This window comes from Salvelinus alpinus, chromosome 2 (genome assembly GCF_045679555.1).
Source record: "Salvelinus alpinus chromosome 2, SLU_Salpinus.1, whole genome shotgun sequence".
Classification (NCBI taxonomy): domain Eukaryota; kingdom Metazoa; phylum Chordata; class Actinopteri; order Salmoniformes; family Salmonidae; genus Salvelinus; species Salvelinus alpinus.
This window is the reverse complement of record NC_092087.1, coordinates 78,631,211-78,657,199: the sequence shown is the minus strand read 5'-3', so window position 1 is coordinate 78,657,199 and position 25,989 is coordinate 78,631,211. Positions and strand designations below refer to the sequence as shown.

Here is a 25,989-nt window from a genome sequence, read left to right as displayed (position 1 = left end):
GCACAGAAAATAGCCTGAATTACTGGATACCAGTATTTAATGGTGAATTATAAGTATAAGTATAATTTGACACGTGCCTATACAGGCTGCACTATACTGTCTAATCTACTGCATGTAGTGTTTCACCTCTTATAATGATGGGTTATAGACCATACGTTCATGTCATTTTTACTGAGCAATAATGATCAAATTAATCAATAATGGCTATTTAAAAACAACCACATATTTAAATATTTCTGTTTTAAACTATAGATGTTCGGCAGCTGGTTATTGTAATGCTATTTGAGTTATTATTTCCTGAACCGTGTATATACAAACTGATATTCAAAAGTAATGTGACTCACATTGGCTACAGTAGCCTAGTATAACAGTGACCGTAAAAAGTACATGTAAACATGGACAAATGACATGAAAAAGTGTTCTTCTATGTCTGAAAATAATATGACTTGATTCACGGGGCCGCCCATGGGCTACCTATCCATTAGGACACGGCGCTATATAAAACGCTATTGAGAAGCACGCGTCAGAGAACCTGCGGTACAGCCTATCCGCAGCATTGGAATAATCCTCGCGCTCACTCTCCGGTCATGATACTCCAATCAAACGGATTTAAAAGCGATGAAGGAAATTCTGTTGAAGTTGTTGAACATTTGTTTTCCGAGAACAATGAACTCAATGTCGTCATTCTGCCGAAGATATATCATGGAACAATGGTTGTTCTTTTAGAGTACTTTTATTCTGCACCAGTCGATTTAGGAAGAGTTTGGTGAATGTGTTTCGTTTTCAACGGTTTCTTTGGATTATATAGATACCTGTATATCTTTCTGGAATCTGGATTTAGAATAACACCACGGACTATTACGTTGAAAGGGTGGACATCACAATTGACTGGAATTATTCATCCCTATCTGTAATGGTAATGATTATTCATTAAATATTTTATCATAATTATTATGGCTTTTTATTTTATTTTTGTGTATGGCAACAGTATTAATAAAGGGTAAGCAAATGGACAGCTTTGGAAAAAAATAACTCTCCTCAAAGAAATGATGCTAAGAATGTTTCAGAGCCACAAAGACATGTCAGTGGTATGTTTGGCATGCTAGTGCATATTTAAAATAGCTAAACACACCTTGAACTCAATAATAATTACAGGGTGACTCGATGATAAGGTAATAATTAGTCATTGAGTAGGGGGATTAGGATGATAGTGAAAGGTGACAGGTCAATCTATTTTAGTTTCATTTACAGTAAGGGTGAGCTGTGCCTGGAGAACTGTTTTCCTCAAGTTTAGTGAGTATGTAGGTCTATTCATGACACATATGCATTTATACTGAATGTAAACAGGTGCAAAACCACCTGTTGTGATTTTTTTTTACTATAATAGAACAGAAAATAATAGAATATAATTGAGTAGTATAGAACAGCCTAGTTATTAATTGAGTTGGGTAGAATAATCTTGGCAGCATATATCACCTCTATTAGTGACATTAGACCACTGAATAAAACAGACAAATCTGTATTAGAAACATAGCCTCTAGACTGTCTGCCACATCAATACAATATAGACACACTGCTGAAACACAAACATGTGTGTAGAGTTATCAGAAATGTGTCTTTTTGCTTAAGATGTATTGCTTGAAAGTCTACTTTTAAACCAACGAACACAGACCATTTGAGGCGGTTAAAAAAGAACCATCACCTCAATGTAATGTCCATGTTTCCATGCTTCCCAAAGACAAGTGTTAATGTGAGGAAACCATTTTGTCAAGAGAGAGAGCGAGAGCGTGTGTTGCCTGCTGCCTCCCTGATCTAGAACACAGCCTGAGGGATTGAAGCTGCTCATGGAATGTGTCTCAATAGTTATGTGCTTGTCAACAGGGAACTGTTATAACTTGCCCTTCGTTCTAACCCGTCAGTGGCGTATGACTAATGGACAACAGATTGTGTGATACAACAGAGCGTTTTTCAGCAGAAAAGTCATTACACCAGTGTGTGGAGACACTGCAGAATGGTTGTGTCTATATTTGTGTGCAGACAACCTCTCAGTTGTATCACGGAAATATCAGTTGTGTCACAACTATTGTGTCAAATGCGTTGTACATCAATTGTACAACCTAAGGGTGAATAGAGCAGCTGTTCTGTGGGATTAAGTGGAAGCTGTCTCTAACCGCTGATACAGGATCAGATATTGTTTAATGATTCCTTAATGGTTATGTTTGGGAATTGGGGCAGAATGAGCTGATCCTAGACCTGTGGTTAGGGGTTAGGTGCTATTACCTCAAATAAAAATGTTAAATGAATAAAAATCATTATTCATCATGTACACAGTTTACAGCAGGTATAAAAGTTTAAGTGAAATGCTTGCGTGATAGACGCTCAACATTGCAGTACAATATCAATAAAAATCAAAAGTAAATAAAAAATAATGAGTAATTAGAGGAAGGTAGTATGCATAGTAAAACTAATATGTACACAATAGAATATACAGTGTAGATAATGAATGTGTTATGTCAAGTATGACTGTGTTATAACTGTATATAATAGAACAGCAGTGTTGTGTGTGTGTGTGTGTGTGTGTGTGTGTGTGTGTGTGTGTGTGTGTGTGTGTGTGTGTGTGTGTGTGTGTGTGTGTGTGTGTGTGTGTGTGTGTGTGTGTTTATGTGTGCTTCTGTGTTTGTGCTTGTGTGTAAGGGTTGGATGTGTGGAGAGTCAATGCAAACAGTCTCTGAGGTACAGATAGCTATTTCTGTCAAGTTTAAGTTTAAAGGGGCTTTAAAGCATATTCTATATCTATGTGGGTTAAATAGGATAGAGAACTGTGGTGTCATTCATGAGTTACTCATCCTCATGATATTTTATAGCTAGTAGATAGCTAGATGGGGAAGAAGACATGTGTTGCTGAAACTTGAGAGTCTGAATTCTAGTATTGACTGTGTGTGTTTCCCATCTATATTGCTACCTATACGATGACCCCATTCCCCCATGTTACTTACAGGTCATTGAAGCCTGAAATACCACTATAATCATATTGTCTCTCTCCTTCTCTTCTCAGCCTCTCTCAGTGATGGGGTTCCTGACCTTCAAAGCCCAGTGATGCTAGCCATGAATCACTACAACCTCTCCGGGCCCCCGGGGGCCCTCGACCCCCTCTCCAACCTCAGCCAGTGGGACACGGAGATGGTAGGTAGGCCAGATATTAGAGAAGTGGAACAGTAACCGGAAGGTCACTGGTTAAAGTCCCGGGGGCCAGAACTAGCTAATGGAGGGAGGCTGGTTTCACTTCTGTGTGTGTGTATGTGTGATGTCCGGTGGGTTGGATAACACAAGACAGCAAAAAGACACAGTTCAGATTGTGATTGGACATAAAGTTGTATTGTATATTGCATATTGTATAGGTGGAAATGGAGAGTCTGGCTTACCAGGGGAACCTCACCTCGGACAAGCCTATGTCCGGAGGCCCGATCGCAGCCGCTCTCTCCATGACCCTGGGCGTCATCTCCAACATCGTGGCCTTGTTCATCCTGGCCAACGCCTACTCCCACCAGCGCCGACGCTCCAAAGCCACCTTCCTCCTCTTCGCCAGCTCCCTGGTACTGACAGACTTTTTTGGCCACATCATCCCGGGAGCGCTGGTCCTCCGGCTTTACCTCTCCGGAGGGGTGTTCCCCGAGGCGGCCGCCGCTTCCTCAAACGGCTCCACCGACCCCATGTGCCAGTTCCTGGGTGGATCTATGGTGTTCTTCGGCCTGTGCCCGCTCTTCCTGGGCTGTGCGATGGCCGCCGAGCGCTGTCTGGGTGTTACGCAGCCGCTGCTCCACTCCTCCTTAGTTACCACCACCCGTACCAAGCTGTCCCTCTCTGGTATCTGGCTGGTGGCCCTCTGCGTGGCCCTGCTGCCCTGTTTCCAGCTGGGGACATACACCTACCAGCACCCCAACAGCTGGTGTTTTATCAAGGTCAGTAGCCAGCAGGGCTGGGGTCATACACCTACCAGCACCCCAACAGCTGGTGTTTTATCAAGGTCAGTAGCCAGCAGGGCTGGGGTCATACACCTATCAGCACCCCAACAGCTGGTGTTTTATCAAGGTCAGTAGCCAGCAGGGCTGGGGTCATACACCTACCAGCACCCCAACAGCTGGTGTTTTATCAAGGTCAGTAGCCAGCAGGGCTGGGGTCATACACCTACCAGCACCCCAACAGCTGGTGTTTTATCAAGGTCAGTAGCCAGCAGGGCTGGGGTCATACACCTACCAGCACCCCAACAGCTGGTGTTTTATCAAGGTCAGTAGCCAGCAGGGCTGGGGTCATACACCTACCAGCACCCCAACAGCTGGTGTTTTATCAAGGTCAGTAGCCAGCAGGGCTGGGGTCAATTCGAATTGACATCTGTCAGTTCAGAAAGTGATTTTAATAAAAAATGTAAGAAATGGAAAAACGTTTTTATGTATTATTTATTGATTTAATTCAATTTGAATTGACCCCAGCCCTGGCAGCCAGATACTGAGCTCCCCTAATGCTTCAGGTTGAACATTCTCAAAGGTCAATGGCAGTTATTTAAACAATGTGACGTTTAGTAAATCTGCCTACCACCATTAAAGTGAATGGGATGTTTTTGGAGGCACAAAAAGCTTCATAGAAATAACACTAGTGTACAATATGACAGGATAAAGTACAGAGTTACATACAACAACGACTAAATGTCTGTCTTCTCCTTCATCAAGGTCTTAGCTAACGACACCCAGGAAGCGGACGTAGCCTTCGTTACGCTCTTCTCCGGGCTGGGCCTGACGTCACTGGGGGTGGCCCTGGTGTGTAACACCATCAGCGGGCTGACCCTGGTTCTGGCCAGGCTGAGACGGAGGCCATCGGGCTACTCAACGTCCCACAGCCACCGCTCAGTGGCCAAGAGCCATGATATAGAGATGGTGGTGCAGCTGGTGGGCATCATGGTCACGTCCTGTATCTGCTGGAGCCCTCTGCTGGTGAGTGGGACAATCGCTGCCTAGGACATGAACAAGTGTAGATGCTGATGCCACTGATTCCATCCACCACACCATGCCTATTCCCTACACCCGCTACACATCTAGAAAAAAGTCACCCAACAACAAAGACTGGCCACAAGCCCCTTCAGTTTGATCCATTTGTACACTGAAAATACACAAGATAGTTTATTTTACGCATAATTATACCAAAGAAATCGAATTAGGTCGTCAATGCCCCATCAAAAAAATAGGTTGCATGATGCTTCTGGATCAAAGTATAACAATGAACAATTATATCTCTTCTCTTATGCCCCAGATCTTCGGGCTCATGTCGGTGATGCGCTCCTATAGGGGCTCCATTGATAAAGCTGACATGGCCACCTACGAGACGTTGAATTTGATGGGCGTGAGGCTGGCTTCCTGGAACCAGATCCTGGACCCCTGGGTCTATATCCTGCTGCGCCGGGCCGTCCTCCGCAAGATCTACCTCATCACCAAGCGCCAGGCCGATTTGAACGGGAGTGTGCTCCGACACTGGGGGGGGAACTCGTTTCAGAGCAAGAGCTCAGAAAACAATCCCGTTAACAGGATATGAGATCATAACCAAGCGCCAGGCCGATTTGAACGGGAGTGTGCTCCGACGCTGGGAGTGGAACCCCTTTCAGAGTCAAAGCTTGGAGAAGAATACTGTCAACAGGATATGACTGTGTGACCGACGGTGTTCGAGTGAATGACAGAAGAAGACTGCATTAGCCCGCTAAGCTAAAGCCTAGTATTGACCAGGGAGCCAAAGCAACTCTTTAGGTCTCAGGCAAGGTTACTCATCATGCAGCGAGCGTGGTCCTTGGTACTTTGTGGAGGTCACCGACAGAAAAAGAGGACATTTCTGTTATCACGTATAGTGAAGGATACGATGCTCTGAAAAATGAGGATTACATGTTCTTCAGCCATGGCAGTATCTCTCAATCTTCTTTATCACAGTGACTGGCAAGCTAAGATCATCCTCCTTTGGATATCTCTTAAATTAAAACTAGGAATTGAGTACGGACATACCCGGTGTCCGAGTACGGTCTATTGGACCAGTCAGTCTGCATTATCCCACTGACCGAGAGTTGAGAAACACATTATCCCACAGATGGAGAGTTGAGAAACACATTACCCCACAGATGGAGAGTTGAGAAACACAATACCCCACAGATGGAGAGTTGAGAAACACATTACCCCACAGATGGAGAGTTGAGAAACACATTAGCCCACAGGTGGAGAGTTGAGAAACACATTAGCCCACAGATGGAGAGTTGAGAAACACATTAGCCCACAGGTGGAGAGTTGAGAAACACATTACCCCACAGATGGAGAATTGAGAAACACAATACCCCACAGATGGAGAGTTGAGAAACACATTACCCCACAGATGGAGAGTTGAGAAACACATTACCCCACAGATGGAAAGTTGAGAAACACATTACCCCACAGATGGAGAGTTGAGAAACACACTTGCATAGTGAGTAGGTCAAAGGCTTGAAGCGTATGAAAATGTGCAGCTATATCAGCACAGGTTCATCTGAGAGATCAGAAGGTCAAAGCCAAGCTACATATCTTCATGAATAGAATGTAACGCATAAAAATATCACAATTCATTCAACATATTGGATCTCATTTGTGGAACGTTACATTTGATTATTCTGAAGTCTGTTGGTTAAGGTTTAACAATGACATTTTAACATCATCGATGTCTAACGATTCCAGAACGATTCCGAAAAAACGGAGTTGTATGCTATGTAAATATTATGCTAAGATTAAGATTGCCTGTTAAGTAAAGGGAGAACTATGATTTTTCCTGAGCTTCTGATGTATAAAAATGCTACTTCATGTCAAATATTGTACAAGTTATACATATTTATTGCTTTTCCTCAATTCTCTGGGGACGTGTAAAGAAGTTATGGAATGTAAAGCAATTGAATGTGATGAAATAAAGAAGAATGTTTTGACTGAATTAGATACCGTTGTTGTCCTTCTTTTTCTCCTCTCCGCCAAGGTATTAAATACAGTATTACAATAATACAGTATGTTCAAAGGGTGTACAGTATCCTGAATATATGGTGGGAAAACACACGATGCAAAGAAATCAAATGGTGTAACTGGGTCCATTCTAGTAAACAGTGACTATTATGCTCAAGTGAATATTCTTCAATAGGAAACTGAAGATAAATACCGCAGCCTGCTTACCGCCTACGTAGTTCTCTGAAAACTTTCCTCTCAAATAACTGTATGTTTGACACAGCATTTAAATCATACATTTGGAGAAAGGCCAAAGTCAGCAAAACACCAAATTCCCAAAACACACGCAACAACACAAGCCAACCCAGCAAACCAGGACTGAGGGTCATCATAACACCTCATAAAACATCCCTGTTCAGTTCTGAGTCCAACGCTTGGTTTATTTATTTCTCAGGGCCCTTTACAATCCTTCCTCTATAGTCTCTAGACTTTACAGTCTTGTCTACAATTCATATATTCTGTCTGACTTGGTCTTTTTTTCATTCAAATGATAAGATTCTGGAAACTATGCTGGAAATGTGATTCCCATGGGACAAGAGCAAGAAAGGAATGCTGGTTTAGTGTCAGTAAATTAAATAGCAAATTATATCGACCATGGCAGTCAATAAATAACACTCATAGTTCTTTCCTATAAAGTTTTGGTAGCCACGTATGTGCAATTGCAGTCGGAAGTTTACATACACTTAGGTTGGAGTCATTAAAACTCGTTGTTCAACAACTCCACAAATGTCTTGTTAACAAACTATAGTTTTGGCAAGTCGGTTAGGACATCTACTTTGTGCATGACACAAGTAATATTTCCAACAATTGTTTACAGACAGATTATTTCACTTATAATTCACTGTATCACAATTCCAGTGGGTCAGAAGTTTACATACACTAAGTTGACTGTGCCTTTAAACAGCTTGGAAAATTCCAGAAAATGATGTCATGGCTTAGAAGCTTCTGACAGGCTAATTGACATCATTTGAGTCAATTGGAGATGTACCTATGGAATTATTTCAAGGCCTACCTTCAAACTCAGTGCCTCTTTGCTTGACATCATGGGAAAATCAAATTAAATCAGCCAGCCAAAAAAATGTAGACCTCCACAAGTCTGGTTCATCCTTGGGAGCAATTTCCAAACGCCTGAAGGTACCACGTTCATCTGTACAAACAATAGTACGCAAGTATAAACACCATGGGACCACGCAGCCGTCATACCGCTCAGGAAGGAAGGTTCCCTCTCCTAGAGATGAAGGTACTTTGGTGCGAAAAGTGCAAATCAATCTCAGAACAACAGCAAAGGACCCTGTGAAGATGATGGAGGAAACAGGTACAAAAGTATCTATATCCACAGTAAAACGAGTCCTATGTCGACATAACCTGAAAGGCCGCTCAGGTAGGAAGAAGCCACTGCTCCAAAACCGCCATAAAAAAGCCAGACTACGGTTTGCAACTGCACATGGGGACAAAGATCGTACATTTTGGAGAAATGTCCTCTGCTCTGATGAAACAAAAATAGAACTGTTTGGCCATAATGACCATCGTTATGTTTGGAGGAAAAAGGGGGAGGCTTGCAAGCTGAAAAACACCATCCCAACCGTGAAGCACGGAGGTGGCAGCATCAAGTTGTGGGGGTGCTTTGCTGCAGGAGGGACTGGTACACTTCACAAAATAGATGACATCATGAGGCAGGAAAATTATGTAGATATATTGAAGCAACATCTCAAGACATCAGTCAGGAAGTTAAAGCTTGGTTGCAAATGGGACTTCCAAATGGACAATGACCCCAAGCATACTTCCAAAGTTGTGGCAAAATGGCTTAAGGACAACAAAGTCAAGGTATTGGAGTGGCCATCACAAAGCCCTGATCTAAATCCTTTAAGAGAATGTGTGGGCAGAACGAAAAAAGTGTGTCTGAGCAAGGAGGCCTACAAACCTGACTCAGTTACACCAGCTCTGTCAGGAGGAATGAAACAAAATTCACCCAACATATTGTGGGAAGCTTGTGGAAGGCTACCCAAAATGTTTGACCCAAGTTAAACAATTTAAAGGCAATACTACCAAATACTAATTGAGTGTATGTAAACTTCTGACCCACTGGGAATGTGATGAAATAAATAAAATCTGAAATAAATCATTCTCTCTACTTTATTCTGACATTTCACATTCATAAAATGAAGCGGTGATGCTAACTGACCTAAGACAGGGAATGTTTACTAGGATTAAATGCCAGGCTAAGGTGTATGTAAACTTCCGACTTCAACTGTATCTCCACCAGTTTGGATATCTCAAATAACACCTGGCTGCCACCTACTGTAGGCCTAGATATGGCCTAGATATGGCCTACAGTAGGTGGAAGCCAGGTGTTATTTGAGATATCCAAACTGGTGGAGAGCGTGCTGGGTAAAGTGAAGGCTGTGAGGATCACGAGAGGCGGCTTGTTTAGAGTTGTTGTGCTTCTGCGGATCAGAAGGAACGTGCGTTGCGTCTCACCCGATTTGATAAGTTTGAAGTGTCATGTGTGTCTCTTCAGAACAGGGCACCCCTCAAGGGGGTTATATCTGGCGTCTCGTGAGAAGTCGATTTTGAAGAGATTAAAAATATTCCTGGAGTGATTGATGCACATCGGATGAATGGTGTGATGAATGGTGAAAAAGTGAAGAGTTTATCTGTTCTTTTATTTGTTGAAATGGAATCTCTCCCTACTCAAGCGCAGTTGGGGTATATTAACAACAGAGTCAGAGCATTTATCCCATGACCAATGGAGTGTGACCATTGTAAAGCTTTTGGTCATGTTTCAAGTGTTTGCAGAAGGGAGAAGCCGAGATGTCCAAGTTGTGGAAAAGATCATATCATGTGTTTTAAAAGTGAGGAAAATGTGACATGTTGCAATTGTGGTGGGAACCATGAAGTTACATCTTTCAATTACCCTACAAGGGTGAAAGAGAATGAGGTGGCCAAATTCAGGTCTGTCCAGAGCATTTCATATGCAGCCGCTGTTAAAAGGGTTGAGGGTTTGAAAGGTGCTCCTGAAGAGTTGATGGTGGTAGATAGGCCTTCACGGGTTGCCAAGGTGGAGAGAAGGTCCAGGAAAATAGATATCATTGTGGATGTGGCGGAGCGGTTCCTGCGACTGGAAGACTTCTCAGCGGACGAGTTATATTGAATATTGTCACAAGCCGAGATATGGAGATTTGAAAGAAGGAAGAAGTAGGAGAATTGTTTTGTTTATGTCAATGTACTATTTTTATTTAGGTGTATTAAGTTAGTTTCCCTATCACAAATGGATTTTATTTTTACCTTGGTTTGGTTTTTCAAACCGTCCACTGTGTGGCGGCAATACACCTTTTGGAGCTGTAGTTCGCCACTGTCCCACAGAAGAAGAAGCCAGCAAGGTGTTGCTAAATGACGTCATTATTGCGCGACACCGCGCAGCTCCACGCCCCCAAACAGCGCGACATTACCGTGCCTCCTTCCTTCTCAGGTGAGTGTTTTTAACGATCTAGAAAAGGTTGTTACTTTAGTGTTTGTACATTAATACAGACATTCTGCTAGCGAGGTATTTAATTGCAGTTATGTGCTGAATTAAACGTCAAAAAAGTATTAGCTTACCTTGCTAACTACAGCATCTGGTACGGTCTCTGATCTGGTAGTATCATGCTAGCTATCTTGCCATGAAAATGGCGTCGGCACCGCAGGTTGAAAACAAATTCTGTTAGCACAATAATTATTGGTTTGCAGCGTGTTTTAATTTGTTTAGTTTTTTGTTTTAAAACCAAATTACCAAAAGCGGTATGGACAGCTGCTTACACTTGGTGGTAAACAAACAGTTAGTTAGCATAGTTTACCTGCACGTCGTTGTGCAACTGCCTGGTATGTTTACGAATGTTAGCTAGGTAGTTACCTCGGGGATGTCACGTGATGTACAAGCCTGCCGTACGTCACACTAACTTCAGTTTCACCAAATGTTCTTATACAAACTGTATATAGTTTTCTTTACCTTGTGTTTGTCATGAGGTGGTGCATTGTAGAGAGAGTGATTTTCAGTGTTTCTGTTTCTATGGCTACAGCAGGTGTCACACAGGTGGCAGTAAAAAGACAAGCTCATGGCTATGGCAGCAGAGCCAGTGCCAGATGCAGTCTGGGACGAACGGCAGGCCTATGAAGAGCTCCTGTACTGGGACAGCCTGATACAGCGAGGCCACCGCCTGCTACCACACGACTTTGACAGGTACTGTATCGCTCCAGGGGGAAGTTTCAACAAGGTACAGATCTAGGATCCACATCCCCTCCCCAATCCTAACCTAAAGGAAAACTCCACCTAAAACTATATTTGGATATTTTTTTCATTAGTCCATTGTTGATATAGTCCCAAAATGTATTGCATGTCAGAAATATAGAGTTTTCCAGTCATATAACTTTCAAAATACAAAAATATAGCAGGTATGATGGATTTGCATTATATGGTGCAAAATGCATCATACTGGCTGTATTTATGTATTTTGAAAGTTATATGTCTGGAAAACTCTATTTCTGACATGCAAAATATATTGGGACTATATCAACAATGGATAAAGAGTTTTTGGGTGGAATTTTCCTTTAACCATTAATGGGGGGAAATGCAAGGAACACTGAGCAGTGCCTTCTCTCATCCATGCCTTTTACTCTTACTCCACCTGGTTATAATAATGTTACATTATGACAACTACAATGTAGTATTTCTACACACAAGGCATTTCAATTCTCTCCAAAGGTTGCACTAATCTCTTCCAAAATTGGTCGATGTTGAATCTCCAGAGGTGAACTTAGTACTGTAATTGGTTTCTATTCCAACTACTTTGTGTCTCTCTCCTCTCCCAGATATGAGGAGCTGCGCTACTGGTATGACTGTCTCTGTTACGAGGAGGAGCTGAGGCAGTACGATGAGTACATCGCCGCCATACAGGAGATCGAGGAGAACCGACCCCAAACTGAGGTTCAAACTTCCACCTCGACCGTTTCTCTTCATGTCAATACAAATTCCCTGTGTGTGTGAATGTAGCGCTAGCTAATGCCTGTCACCTCCGCATGAACACAAGGATTGGAGAATCAGAATTATCCCTAGGTGTTGTGTTGAATTCTACTTGAAGAACAATTTGTTTCACCTGTACAGCGCAGAAGGCTGTTGAGGGGAGGATGGCTCATTATAATGGCTGGAATGGAGTGAATGGGATGGTATCAAGCCCTTGGAAACTGTGATGTGTTTAATACCATTCCATTCACTCTGCTCTAGCCATTACTATGAGCCCGTCCTCCCCTCACCAGCCTCCTCTGCTGTGCATACTGTTTATAGGCCAACACGAGAAGCCAACTGCACCTACTTTGATATGTTGGACAAATGGTCCTATGATTTGTTTCCAACATGATGGCCATTAATAAAATATTTTATTTCCCCTCTTGCTAAGAGGCATGTAAATGCAGAAGTTGTAGATGATACAGTAACTATAATTTTCCAGTCACAGTTTTTCCCCTCAGTCTATTTGTACTTACTAGTCATACTGGTTTTCCAGATCATTCATACACATCCTATTCCATTGGAACAAATTAAAGCAGTGCTTAGGGCTGGCATGGTAACTGTATAATCATGTAACCGACAATTATGCATGAAGACCGCCATGAAAATAAAATAACTGTTTTAATACCATAACATTTTTTTTTAAGTTAACAAACTTTCCCCAAAAGCATTAAAATAAATAAGTCTACTTCACATCTAACAGCCAATATAAGGAGAGACTAGAGGATACAAAACTAGACTGTTTTAGAATTTTGTGTTGTGGAACGAACAGCTGTCTAAAGATGGCCGGGCATTTAAAAAGGCAAGACGCACGGTTGATTTTATTACAATAAGAACATAGTTTTCCCTTACAAATAGTTTCCTGCTGTGTGCCCAACTGAACACGACCCACATCTCACTTACCCTTTTCCATCTTACCTTCTCTCTTCCAGGCCCCTCCGGTGCGCACGCCTCCCATGCGTATCTTCGTGAGCGACGACCGCCACATGATGGCGAAGCACGCGGCGGTGTACCCATCGTCTGAGGAGCTGGAGGCGGTGCAGACAGTCATCTCCCACGTAGAGTGTGCCCTCAAGACCGTCTCCGACCTGCTGGATGTGGAGGCCGGAGTCGGGGTGGCGCCTGTACCTGTGGAGGGGGCAGAGGAGAGGTAAGAAAGACTGATCAAAGACCCTGGTACTGCAGGACCTATACCAGGCGGTGTCAGAGGAAAGCCCATAAAATTGTCAGTGACTCCAGTCACCCAAGTCAGACTGTTCTCTCTGCTACCGCACGGCAAGCGGTACCGGAGCACCAAGTCTAGGACCAAAAGGCTCCTCAACAGCTTCTACCCCCCCCCCTTTTGTACACTGCTGCTACTTGCTGTTTATTATCTGTTTATTATCTGTGACTATGCACAGATCTGTGCATCTGTGCATAGTCACTTCATCCCCACCTACGTGTACAAATCACCTACGTGTACAAATTACTAACCTGTACGCCCGCACACTGACTTGGTACCGGTGCCCCCTGTATATAGCCTCCTTATTGTGTTACTTTTTATTATTACTTTTTACTCTAGTCTACTTGGTAAATATTTTCTTAACTTTTCTTGAATTGCACTGTTGGGCTTGTAAGTAAGTATTTCACGGTAAAGTCTACACTTGTTGTATTCGGCGCATGTGTCAAATAAAGTTTGATTTGATTTGTTTGGAAACGCTTCTTTCGTCATTTCCTTGAGTTAAGCACAGCTTGATACATGATTGGATAGCTGAGAGCAGGATTGACATCCTATTACTTTCACTAATCCAAGCAATTAAGATCTGTGACTCTTAGGCTGCAGGTAGCCTAGTGGCTAAGAGCGTTTCGTCAGTAACCGAAAGGTCGCTGGTTCGAATCCCCAAGCCGACTAGGTGAAAAATCTGTTGGTGCTCTTGAGCAAGGCACTTAACCCTAATTGCTCCTGTAAGTCATTCTGGATAAGAGCATCTGCTAAAAGTCTAAAATGTAATGAATACTTCAACATAGGAAGGCAAGATGCATTTTTAGAGAGAGAGAAAGAAAGAAAAAAGTGAAGGATAACAGTACATCTTATCTTGGATATGTGTGGTTCTTCATATCTTGTAGATTTACTTATTGCATTTGTCTCTGAATAAGCCTTTCCTTGGTACTCCCTCCCCTGTCCCAGTGAGGTGGCTCCCCCTCCAGAGCGTATCCTGCGTGGGGTGATGAGGGTGGGCCTGGTGGCCAAGGGCCTGCTGCTGAAGGGAGACATGGACCTGGAGCTGGTGCTGCTCTGCACTGAGAAACCCACCGTCACCCTGCTCAAGAAGGTGGCTGAGAACCTCTCCACCCAGATTGAGGTAGTGTGTCTATTTCATTTAACCTTTACTCAACCAGGAAGTCCCATTGCGCTCAGAAGACCTCTTTCCCAATGGAGACCGATATCCTTCGATGATGTTAACGTCTCTCTTTGGTAATTTTGAAGTGAGAGTATGAGAGTGACCGAGAGAGTTGCAATAGGACCTAAGGTATTTTTGGTTGTGAAAGGTGCTGCCTCTATGCTAATATTGTCTCTCTTTCTGTACTGTACTGTAAGCCAAGCCAACCCTCTGTAAGCCAAAATCCTAACTGATGTATTTTCCCATCATTCCAACTCTACTAAAGCTCGTCACAGAGGACAAGTATGAGGTCACCCAGATCCCAGAGGAGGCGGAGATTGTGATCAAGAGCATCAAGGAGCCCGTCCTGACCCTAACCATTCACCTGACCTCCCCCATGATCCGCATGGAGGCTGAGCCAGAGGGTGCCGAAGCTACCACCCCCCTGGAGGGACCACCTGGAGGTATGACCAGCCTCAAACCAGGCCAGGAGGCTGGGACTGCCCAACACTACCACGGCTGTGTTCAGGGCACAGCGTTGTGGGACGTCTCAGATAGAAATATGATGTAGAGATCTATTTGTGATAGATATGTGCACCAATAGATATTATGTGTGATATTTCTATCTGCAATGTTCCACAACATTGTGCTTTGCTGAATGTAGGCAGCCCTGGACTGTACTTAACAGCAGGCAACTTCAGATCAGCTACAGCAACAGCTGATAATCTGTGTGTTACTATTCACTTAAAGCATGTTACTGTGCAGCTCCCTACTGATCCATACACCGAGACACCATTTAAATACCTGATCAGTCAATATAGAGATTAGTGGAACCTGCACAGTGGCTACTTTAGAACCGATGCCAGTGAACAAACAATCTGATTGGTTCTTCACTGGAGCTCGGAGTTCTTCTATTCGCTGTAATTATGTAACAAAACGGCGACAATCTTCATCGCTACAATGCCTCTTTTAGTCGTTAATAATGCATTGTGTAATAATGTTTTTGGTGATTTTAATAACAGTAATGTACGACTTAATTTACAGTTAATTGTATTGTTCAAGTTAAGAAATGAAGGCTTTTCTGAGAATGCCAGCCAATGCGCGGATATAGATTTGATTGCATGTGTTTTTAATGCAGAACAGTGTAACGTGAGGCTCGTATTGCAGCAAAACTGATCGGCATGACAGGTAATGTTTTTGAACCCTTCCTTTGACCTGCCTGGTTGAATGGGAACACAACCAGTCACAAGCAAAGGATATGGAAGGATATGGAGGGGAAGTGTATGTGAGTGAGTAATGCATGACCCCCATGTATGTGAGAGGCAAAAGGGATGAATGTGATCTAATTAAAAGTCAGGAAAAGGGCATTTTGAGTTCAATCCGCTTTAGTAGCTACGTCCTCCAAGAGAATGGCCTTGTCTTGGATCAAGGCCAGATTTGGTTGCTGGGGGAAGCCAAGCTGAAGCCAAGCAGTCATCAGTTTTGCTGCAGTACCGAGCCGACCACAGATGCATTCTGATTCCAACTGCCTTGTACAGTAATTCCAAACCTGATTGATTCTCTCTTACTAAGCCTTCTAGTGTGTCAGTTTTTAGGGACGCTGGACCTTTGACCAACTGGCCTCTCATTCTGTCTCGGAAAGGGGCAGAGCAGCATGACCCAAACCACTGGGGCGGAGGGAAGGGGTACCAAGACTAGGATTGATTAAGACTAAGAAATCCCCCGAGCAAAACCTTATATTGAGAAATATTATGCTCTGGTACCCACTGTGAATCTGATGGCTAGAGTACACTCTCATCACTTAGACCTAGCATAGGGTTTTGTGCTACAGGGTAGGTGGGTAAGTCCATTCTCTATAAATGCGGGGAGTCCCCTTCAATCAAATTTATTCATAAAGCCCTTTTTACACCAGCCGATGTCACAAAGTGCTGTACAGAAACCCAGTCTAAAACCCCAAACAGCAAGCAATACAGATGTAGAAGTCCTTGTCCTGCCTTGGGAAAAGCTGCCCCCTCCCCGAGCCTCGAGACAGAACCCCCCCTTGGTCAAACCGTACCTTGTCTTCTTGTCCCACCCATCGACCAATAGAAAAGCTAACGGTCGACAGCGATGCGCCGGCGGACGTTCTGGACAGGCAGAAATGCCTAACTGCCTTGGCATCTCTCCGCCACGCCAAGTGGTTCCAGGTTTGCATCCCGTCTTTACTTGTCAAATAAAGTGTTCAAATGTGCCTTTTATTCTGCCTTGTCCCATAATGAGTTGTGAGTTTGTATGCTCTCACAATGCCTCATTGTTTTCTATGATTTCATTCCATCTTCCTTGGAACTATATTGCTGTTATTTGCTAGTACAACTGATATTGTAGCTACGTTGTTTTTAAGGGTCCCTACACACTATGTAACCATCGCTCGTTCAGAGGGGTTGGGTTAAATGCACATTTTGGTTGAATACATTAAGTTGTGCAGCTGACTAGGTATCCCCTTTCCCTCATAATTAAGTGTTTGGCTCCAATGATATATTGGAGGGATACTGCACTAACCTTCCTATGCGACCTCTGGGTGCAATATTCCTGATGACTTACACAATTGGTTGAATTCGACTCGTATCACACTTTTCCTTTGTGCTGTCCAGGAATATTAGCCTCGTGAGCTGCCTGCAGCGCGCATTCATGTAAGCTCGCGGGATCATGCGGCTCGCGAGCCTACTGGAATATTGCACCCCTTTTTTTATTTATTTAATTTGCCAGTGCTCTAGGTAAGGTAGGTTGTTGGATATCGCACCCTCTGACTCGGCTCGGCCCGTGCTTGTTTCTCTCAGGCTAAGGTCAACGACCTGAAGTCGGCCGCCATCGTGATCCGTATTATGAGAGACCTGTGTAACCGCGTACCTACCTGGGCTCCACTCAGAGGATGGGTGAGTCAAGTCAAACTAATATAATACATGTAATATTGACTATAATGATATACATGTCATACAATAAATTATTAAATATGAGAAAATAAATATTATTACATTTGGTGGCAGCGGTGGGATCCAGGCCTGAACTAGATTCATTATCTACTGTTTTCTCTCTGTTCTGTCCAGCCTTTAGAGCTGCTGTGTGAGAAGGCCATTGGAACATGCGATCGGCCAATGGGAGCAGGAGAGTCTTTCCGCAGAGTTCTAGAGTGCTTGGCGTCTGGAATCCTGATGGCCGGTAAGTCTTTTATCCCTAAAGACCTGTATCGGGTAAATAGAGAAAATATAGGGCCTAGAGCATAGCCTTGCGGAACACCTCTCAGAACAATGTAGAAATGACATCCACCAAATTAAACTAATTCAAATGTTCTTCTGTTGTCCAAAGACGGTCCGGGTATCAAGGACCCTTGTGAGAAGGAGAAGGTGGACGCCATCAGCCACCTGGACACTCAGCAACGTGAGGACATTACACAGAGTGCCCAGGTGAAACAGGCTTCAGTTTTATTCGGTTAGGTGAAATATTTATGCCTATAACGTTCCAGGTAGAATTGTAACAAATGGAGCTGACATGATTCCCTACTCTACTTGAAAAACGATAATATCTGTTCTACACAAGATTTTTGTCGCTGAAAGTTCTGTTATGTTGCATCCTAAACACGCCCCAGGTAGAATATCAAATATCAATTGTGTTATCCTCTCCCATGTGCTTCCTTTTGTGATTGACTGTGTTCTATGTTTGTTTTTCCCTGTCAGCATGCCCTAAGGTTGTCTGCGTTCGGACAGCTGTACAAGGTGCTGGGGATGGATTCCCTGCCTGCCAGGGAACCAAGGAGGACCATAGGGCCAGGTCTCAGAAACTACGGTTGTTAGTATCTCCTCAGTTTTTGGCGATCTTCCTGGCCTGTCCCATGCTTCTCAAATGTGACTTTCATATTAGCTGTCTAGTAGTAGTCTTGATGTGTTGTGAATTTGAACTTTTCCTGAACCTTGTCTCTTTTCCATGTCCCTACCAGCTCAGATCCTTGCCAGTTCCACCTACCCTCCCAAGAGACCTCATGATGCCGCGGACAAAGGGGGAGACGACAGCAAGAAGAGGAAGTCTCAGAAGTTCCAGAAATATCCAAAATTTCCTAGGAAGTCGTGTATGTATCCGAAGTGGTCTTCGAATGGGATATTTCGTAGCTATTCTACCATTGAGGCTCTGAGGAGGTTACATTTGTTCCTGTTCTGATATGCTCTTTCTCTCTTTCTCCCCCCTCCCCCATCTCTCTTTCTCCCCCTCCCCCATCTATCTCTTTCTCACTATCTCTCCCTGTCTCTCTTTCACTCTCCCTTCCCCCAGCCACAGAAGAGAAGCCCGGGGACTCTCCTATGGCCATGAACGCCCTGATGCGTCTCAACCAGCACAAGCCTGGTCTGCAGTACCGTCTGACGGGTCAGAGCGGTCCAGTGCACTTCCCGGTGTTCACCATGTCCGTAGACGTGGACGGCGATACATACGAGGCCTCGGGGCCGTCCAAACGCACCGCCAAACTCCACCTAGCTGCCAAGGTAAGGGATTGTATGCCTAGGCGAAAACATGCTAGCTGTACCAGTAGACTTCCAGTCATTGCGCTAACACTAGTTAGCATTAGCGTGCAAAACTACCTGGAAGTTCCTTCATACTGCACGTAGAGACATAAAAATGGTATCCACGACTCTGGGTAACTAGACACATATCGCACTATCCCTTTAAGATGGTGGTTAACTGGTACAACACAAGTTGGTCCCTGAAATCAAATGTTACTCTCTTTGAAAGAAAGAGTAGTGTTTCTCCTCTCTGTAACCTTCGCTTGCTGTCATCAAAGTGTTATGTCATTGTTCTCCAAGAATGTAATCCACTGCTTTTGCATTGAATGCCTTGTCATCTGTATTGACTCTGTCTATAATGGCTGCCGTCCACCAAGTCCTCTCGCTCCCTGTCCGTCTCAGGTCCTGCAGAAGTTGGGCCTGCCCACTGGGGCGGATGTGAAGATTGAACCAGGCGAAGAGGGAGGAGCCAACGTACCATCCACACCTACAGCAAGTGATGCGTCCATGGCATCTGACGAGGTTGTCATTCTCTCTTCATATCTCTTATGTTTTTCTGGCTTACTTTTTAAAATGGTTGACTTAATATACTTTCATAAAGCAGCACAAAGCATTGCTACTGTACCTGTGGACTTCGTCATTGCGCTAACGATAGTTAGCATTAGCTTGCGAAACTACCGCTTCCTTCCTTCCTACTGCATGCAACAACATAAAAATGGTATCCGTGAGTTTATCTGACTCTGGGTACGTAGAACAAGGTCTTAAATGCCAGAATCTCACAGAATACTTTCATAAATCAGTTATAAAGCAGTTATGTTGCAATAGAGTTGATGTTCATTGGACTTGACTGTTCTGCTATGTCTTCCATACTATCAGAACGGTCCCATCCTCACTAAGCACGGGAAGAACCCAGTGATGGAGCTGAACGAGAAGAGACGCAGCCTGAAGTACGAGCTCTCTGCTGAGACCGGGGGCAGCCATGACAAGTGCTTCGTCATGGAGGTCAGTCAGTGGCAGATGGGCGGGGTTTGCACGCTTGGGACAATCCTATCGATTCATTGCGCAAGGATTTGGAAACTACAGTAGATTAATAACCAGTAAGGTTGGGGCTCGTATCAACAAAGCATCTCAGAGTAGAAGTGGTGATCTAGGATCAGGTCCCCCATGTTTATGTAGAATCGTATTCATTACGATCCTAGAACAGCACTACCACTCTGAGACGCTTTATGAATATGGGCCCAGATGTAGTTGACAGAGCAGGATGTGGAAACACAGTAACCAGCATGTCTCTTTGTTACCACCTCCGCCACTCACAGGTGGAGGTAGATGGACAGAAGTTCAAAGGTCGAGGCTCCAACAAGAAGGAGGCCAAAGCCTACGCAGCCTTAGCTGCTTTGGACAAACTTTTCCCAGAGGGGGCGGGGCCCTACTATAACCCTCACTCTGACCCCAAGAAGAAGAAACCAGTCACATACACTTCCATGGTAAGACATGATATAAACTCAGCAAAAAAATAAATGTCCTCTCACTGTCAACTGCGTTTATTTTCAGCAAACTTAACATGTAAATATTTGTATGAACATAACAAGATTCAACAACTGAGATATAAACTGAACAAGTTCCATAGACATGTGACTAACAGAAATGGAATAATGTGTCCCTGAACAAAGGGGGGGTCAAAATTAACATTCAGTATCTGGTGTGGCCACCAGCTGTATTAAGTACTGCAGTGCATCTCCTCATGGACAGCACCAGATTTGCCAGTTCTTGTTGTGAGATGTTACCCCACTCTCCCACCAAGGCACCTGCAAGTTCCCAGACATTTCTGCGGGGAATGGCCCTAGCCCTCACCCTCCGATCCAACAGGTCCCAGACGTGCTCAATGGGATTGAGATCCGGGCTCTTCGCTGGCCATGGCAGAACACGGACATTCCTGTCATGCAGGAAATCACGCACAGAACGAGCAGTATGGCTGGTGGCATTGTCATGCTGGAGGGTCATGTCAGGATGAGCCTGCACGAAGGGTACCACATGAGGGAGGAGGATGTCTTCCCTGTAACGCACAGCGTTGAGATTGCCTGCAATGACAACAAGCACAGTCCAATGATGGTGACACAACGCCCCAGACCATGACGGACCCTCCGCCTCGGTGTAACACTCATTCCTTCGACGATAAACGCGAATCCGACCATCACCCCTGGTGAGACAAAACCGCGACTCATCAGTGAAGAGCAATTTTTGCCAGTCCTGTCTGGTCAAGCGACGGTGGGTTTGCACTGATGGAGGGATTGTGCGTTCCTGGTGTAACTCGGGCAGTTGTTGTTGCCATCCTGTACCTGTCCCGCAGGTGTGATGTTCGGATGTACCGATCCTGTGCAGGTGATGTTACACGTGGTCTGCCACTGCGAGGACGATCAGCTGTCCGTGCTGTCTTAGGCGTCTCACAGTACGGACATTGCAATTTATTGCCCTGTCCACATCTGCAGTCCGCATGCCTCCTTGCAGCATGCCTAAGGCACGTTCACGCAGATGAGCAGGGACCCTGGGCATCTTTCTTTTGGTGTTTTTCAGAGTCCGTAGAAAGGCCTCTTTTTAGTGTCCTAAGTTTTCATAACTGTGACCTTAATTTCTTTAATTTGCCGTCTGTAAGCTGTTAGTGTCTTAACGACCGTTCCACAGATGCATGTTCATTAATTGTTTATGGTTCATTGAACAAGCATGGGAAACAGTGTTTAAAGCCTTTACAATGAAGATCTGTGAAGTTAGTTTGTAAAAATCCAAATATCTTTGAAAGACAGGGTCCTGAAAAAGGGCTGTTTCTTTTTTTGCTGAGTTTATCTTTCGTACACACACTGTAATGCACCTCACAATACTATAGAATCATGACTAGGAATAGCCATTAATTAATCCACACAGACACCATGACTAGGAACCCTTTAGTGACCTCTGACCCTCCCTCAACAGCATATCCCAGGCTTTGGCACTATTCGAGGCATTCCAACCGACACGGAGCCTAACAACCGGGGCCGCGCGCGAGGCAGGGGTCGAGGAAAACCTACGACTGGCAGCAGCTACAACCAAAGTAGGACGCTTCACTTGGACTGTCTATCTCAGGATCTAGACTGGACTTAAAGCCTTTAAGAGCATGTTCTCACAGAGATGAGGTTATCAGAAAATCATTCAAATATGGTTTATTTTAGATTATTTAGTAAATAAGTTAATGACTAGACAATAAGCCTGTAGTCGGACTGTTCTAGAGAGCTTGTTAGGAAATCGTCCAACTCTTTTGGGCTCCTTTGCGTTAAGGTAATAAATGTATATCTCTTTTCTTGTTAACAGCAAACTACCATTATGGAAGCAGTGCTGGCTCTGGTTATCGTAAGTGTCTTCTCTCCACACTGTTGTCAAGGGAACTAATGATTATACTTGAAGGAAGTACTTTTTAAGGAATTCAAATGGGTACCAGTGACTCAATAGACTATAGTGGCTATAGAATAGATAAGGCTAAAGAGATAAGTTACCAAACACAAATGAACACACCTAACCTATCACTCACTAGAAATCCATGAATTGGATAGCCATGTGCCCCCCTTGCATCACCTGTATAATGATTGAATTAGTGATTAGGCCTACTTCAAAGAAGGGAGGAATGGGGCCCCAGAAGTGGGCTAAGGGGGCCCTGACTGCTAGCTTTGCTTTCTGTCCTCCTTGGCCTCTAAGTTGAGTCTTAACACTTACACATTGCTTCTCTTATTTAAACCCTAGCATCTCTCTCCATCATGTTGACTTAAATGCTGAGGCTGGGCTGCAACACAATGTTGAGCATTTGTCATCATAATAATAATAATAATGTATAATAAGACTAATTAAAAGGAAAATAAACCGTATTTTTACTTCCTAGTTGAAGTTGTTTGGCTGAGATACAGAGACAATCACTATACATTTCTCAGTTTTTCTCAAAAAGATCCCCTTCAAAGCATTTGCTAAGTGTTCATCCAACCAATACTAAATGTCCTCCTTTCACCAATCGCACAATCGTAACTTCATTGTCCATTTCTCCCTCAGACAATCTGTACAGTATGGGTGCAACAGAGGCTGCTTCCACTACAACCACCTCCACCGGTGACGCCTCCACAGAGGCAGACGCCAGCGGCAACACCACCGGCTACGGCACCTTCTACCCCGAATCATCCTACACCACACCGGCCATAACCGCCTCCGCCACCTCGGCCGCCATGACTGCCCAAGCCCAGGTCGGTGCGTCTTCCCTGGGTGCCTACCAGTCGGTGCCCCCTCCCCTGGACCAGCAGAGCCCCTATAGTTATGGCTACGGAGGGGATAAGAAGAGTCTGCTGACTGCAGCTCAGGCTCAAGCCCAACAGACCCAGCAACAACAGGTGGACTACTCTATGTACAGTACAGCCTACCCCAGCTCTGTCACCGGGGGCCAAATGTACAGTTATGGTGAGTTGGAATTCGGTGAGTGAAAATCTATATAAGGGGTCAAAGGAGGCCCCTACCGCCACACACACTCATACACGCATTCATACACCGGTAACTGGCTGATGTAACAGTGCCTTCAGAAGTATTCTAACAGAGGATGATGATAATGTGTGGGGTACAGAGATGAGGCAGTCATTCAAAAATCATGTTAAACACCATTATTGCACACAGAGGGAGTCCATGCAACTTATTAAATAATGGAACGTAATTTAGCCTTGTCATAACAAAGGGGTTGAATACTTATTAGCTCAAGACATTTCAGCTTTTCCAATGTTTACATTTCTAAAAACATAATTCCATTTTGACATTATGGGGTATTGTGTATAGGCCAGTGACAAAAAAATCCACATTTATTCAATTTTAAATTCAGGCTGTAACAACAAAATGTGAAAAAGGTCAAGGAGTGGGAATACTTTCTGAAGGCTCTGTATGTGTGTATACCAATATATAGAGAATTCTGGTATTATTTCTGATATTGGTTCTGTCTTTAGTCACTTGATATCCAAATGTGGTCTTAATAATTGTTTAAAGAGTGTTAGTAGAGCATCTGATTGGTTGATTATTTAATGCCTTGTTCTTATTGATGTTTCATTGGTCCGTAGGCTACGGCAACCAATCGAGCTTCAGCATGTACGGGAACGCCTCCGCCCAGGGCTACGGGGCGGCTGCTACTCCCCAGACCCAGCAGACCTCCTACCCCACAGGATATGGAAACATGAACTATCAGTACAAATAGGAGGTACCACACACACCACGTCCCTCTCTCAAGCCCCCCACCAACCCTCTAAAGCCTTCCCCCAGAGGAAAAGAAGACCCTCATGTCTTTCTCTACTTTCATTATATTGATCTAAAATTGATTAATCCTAAACCCTCAGTCATTTTCACCATCACTTTATTTCATAAACCAGACTATTTCTTTATTTACCATGTGGTAAATGTAACCTAAATGTGTCTAACAAGTAGTTCAGTTCTGTATAGGGATTACAAAAAGGAAATAATAATAGTGCTTTCAGAATGATGCTATCTTGGGTCATAGACTTCTTGTTTTGTTCAAGTTTCTTTTTCTTTTTTTAACACTTTTTCTGTTGTCAAGCCACCCGAGGTTGAATGTGAATGTAAAGGGAGAATCTGTTCTTATTTCAAAGACTTGTTTTCTTTACATTTTTTCTTTTCGATTTTAATTTGAATCACTGTTTTATGTTTTAACTGTTATTATATTAACCAGCAGTGTGGTAAAAAAACAAGTTGACAGTAACTTGGATTTTTATGTGAAAGAGCAATGGAAATGTGCTAATTCCTGTTTCATTGTAAGGTTTCGGTAAAAGGCTTGTATCTGGTTGTTTGTAAGAATAAATTACTTTTATTTTGGAGCAAAGTGTCATACTTTACATACACTGACAACTGTTTTTCAGACCTGGGTTTAAATACTATTTGAAATACTTTTCTGTGCTTGATTGAGCTTGCCTGTTGCAATGCAAACAATAGAAAGGTCCCAAATGTACAAACTCAAACTCCAGGCAGCCTAAAGCGAACGCTCAAAGTATTTGAAAGGTATCAAGTAGTTATTGAACCCAGGTTTACTGTGTTTAGGCTTCTTCTCCACATGGCAACTGATCCCCTGACATGTTTTCATGCTGCGGGCCAACTTGTTATTTATTACCTTTAGTTCTGTATTGAATATAGACTGAATCCTATAGTTGACCTGACTGGCGGTGGTTACATTTTAAATGCCTAGAAAGACTATGTAGCTAGCTTATCTTGAGCATCACTTTAAAATACCAGGGATGATCCTCACAAGTAACATTACGATGCAGATCATGGCTCATGCATTGGGAGCCAATGACCCAAAGGCTTTCTCTGAAGGTATGCTATGCTTTAGTTTCTACTCTTAGCCAATAGCCACTGAATGCACTTCCTCATTGTGGTTCTAGAGCCTGGCCTACCATACCCCACTGTCACTGTATGTACTGTAGCTAGAAGAGTTTATTTGCAACTTACAACTATCAGTTAATTGAGAACGTCTGCTTGTTAATCATTCTTCAAAAACCATATGACATAAATGAAGAACATCCATTGTGGTGTAAATTGTACATTTTAAATATAGCCCCATATACATGCAATACTGTTTTATTCACAGCTTTTTCCCACAATTCTGATTAACCTCCATACATATTCTCTGTCCTGTTCTACTACAGGGGTCTCAAACTCATTCCATGAAGGGCCTATTGTCTGCTGTTTTTTTTGTTTAAGACCTGGACAACCAGGTGAGGGGAGTTCCTTACTAATTAGTGACCTTAATTCATCAATCAAGTAAAAGGGAGGAACGAAAGGCTGTGGGTTATCATGGAATAAGTTTGACCAGAGAGGAAGATGCAGCGTTTTTTTTCATTTGCCAAGCTAGTAGTTTTTGTGTGGAGGTCAATGAGTGTCGAAGTTGGTTAACAAAAAATGTAATGGCTTATTTGATCTAATGTACGTTTTGTAATGCTTAGGTTGTTCTGAGTCTACTGATATAA

General features: G+C 43.6%; 2 protein-coding genes across 5 annotated transcripts; both read left to right on the top strand.

Moving 5' to 3' along the window:
• The first annotated feature begins 525 nt into the window (after positions 1-525).
• On the top strand, positions 526-6,981 carry ptger1a (prostaglandin E receptor 1a (subtype EP1)). Its single transcript, XM_071389385.1, has 5 exons — positions 526-916; positions 3,056-3,183; positions 3,399-3,959; positions 4,725-4,985; positions 5,302-6,981. Exons 2-5 carry the CDS (start codon positions 3,097-3,099, stop codon positions 5,578-5,580), a joined length of 1,188 nt encoding a protein of 395 aa, XP_071245486.1. The 5' UTR covers positions 526-916; positions 3,056-3,096; the 3' UTR covers positions 5,581-6,981.
• Positions 6,982-10,377: 3,396 nt separating this feature from the next.
• On the top strand, positions 10,378-24,848 carry ilf3a (interleukin enhancer binding factor 3a). Of its 4 annotated transcripts, none has more exons than XM_071389389.1 (20): positions 10,378-10,515; positions 11,102-11,262; positions 11,892-12,006; positions 13,017-13,234; positions 14,252-14,426; positions 14,731-14,908; positions 16,533-16,630; positions 17,261-17,356; positions 17,528-17,639; positions 17,787-17,884; positions 18,155-18,248; positions 18,415-18,543; positions 18,744-18,952; positions 19,373-19,492; positions 19,847-19,972; positions 20,287-20,454; positions 21,935-22,052; positions 22,310-22,348; positions 23,036-23,449; positions 24,076-24,848. In XM_071389389.1, exons 2-20 carry the CDS (start codon positions 11,138-11,140, stop codon positions 24,207-24,209), a joined length of 2,766 nt encoding a protein of 921 aa, XP_071245490.1. In that variant the 5' UTR covers positions 10,378-10,515; positions 11,102-11,137; the 3' UTR covers positions 24,210-24,848. The 4 variants fall into 4 exon arrangements, with proteins under 4 accessions (XP_071245490.1, XP_071245489.1, XP_071245487.1 ...); XM_071389388.1 differs by having other exon boundaries at positions 18,155-18,266; positions 23,036-23,434; XM_071389386.1 differs by having other exon boundaries at positions 18,155-18,266.
• Positions 24,849-25,989: the final 1,141 nt, after the last annotated feature.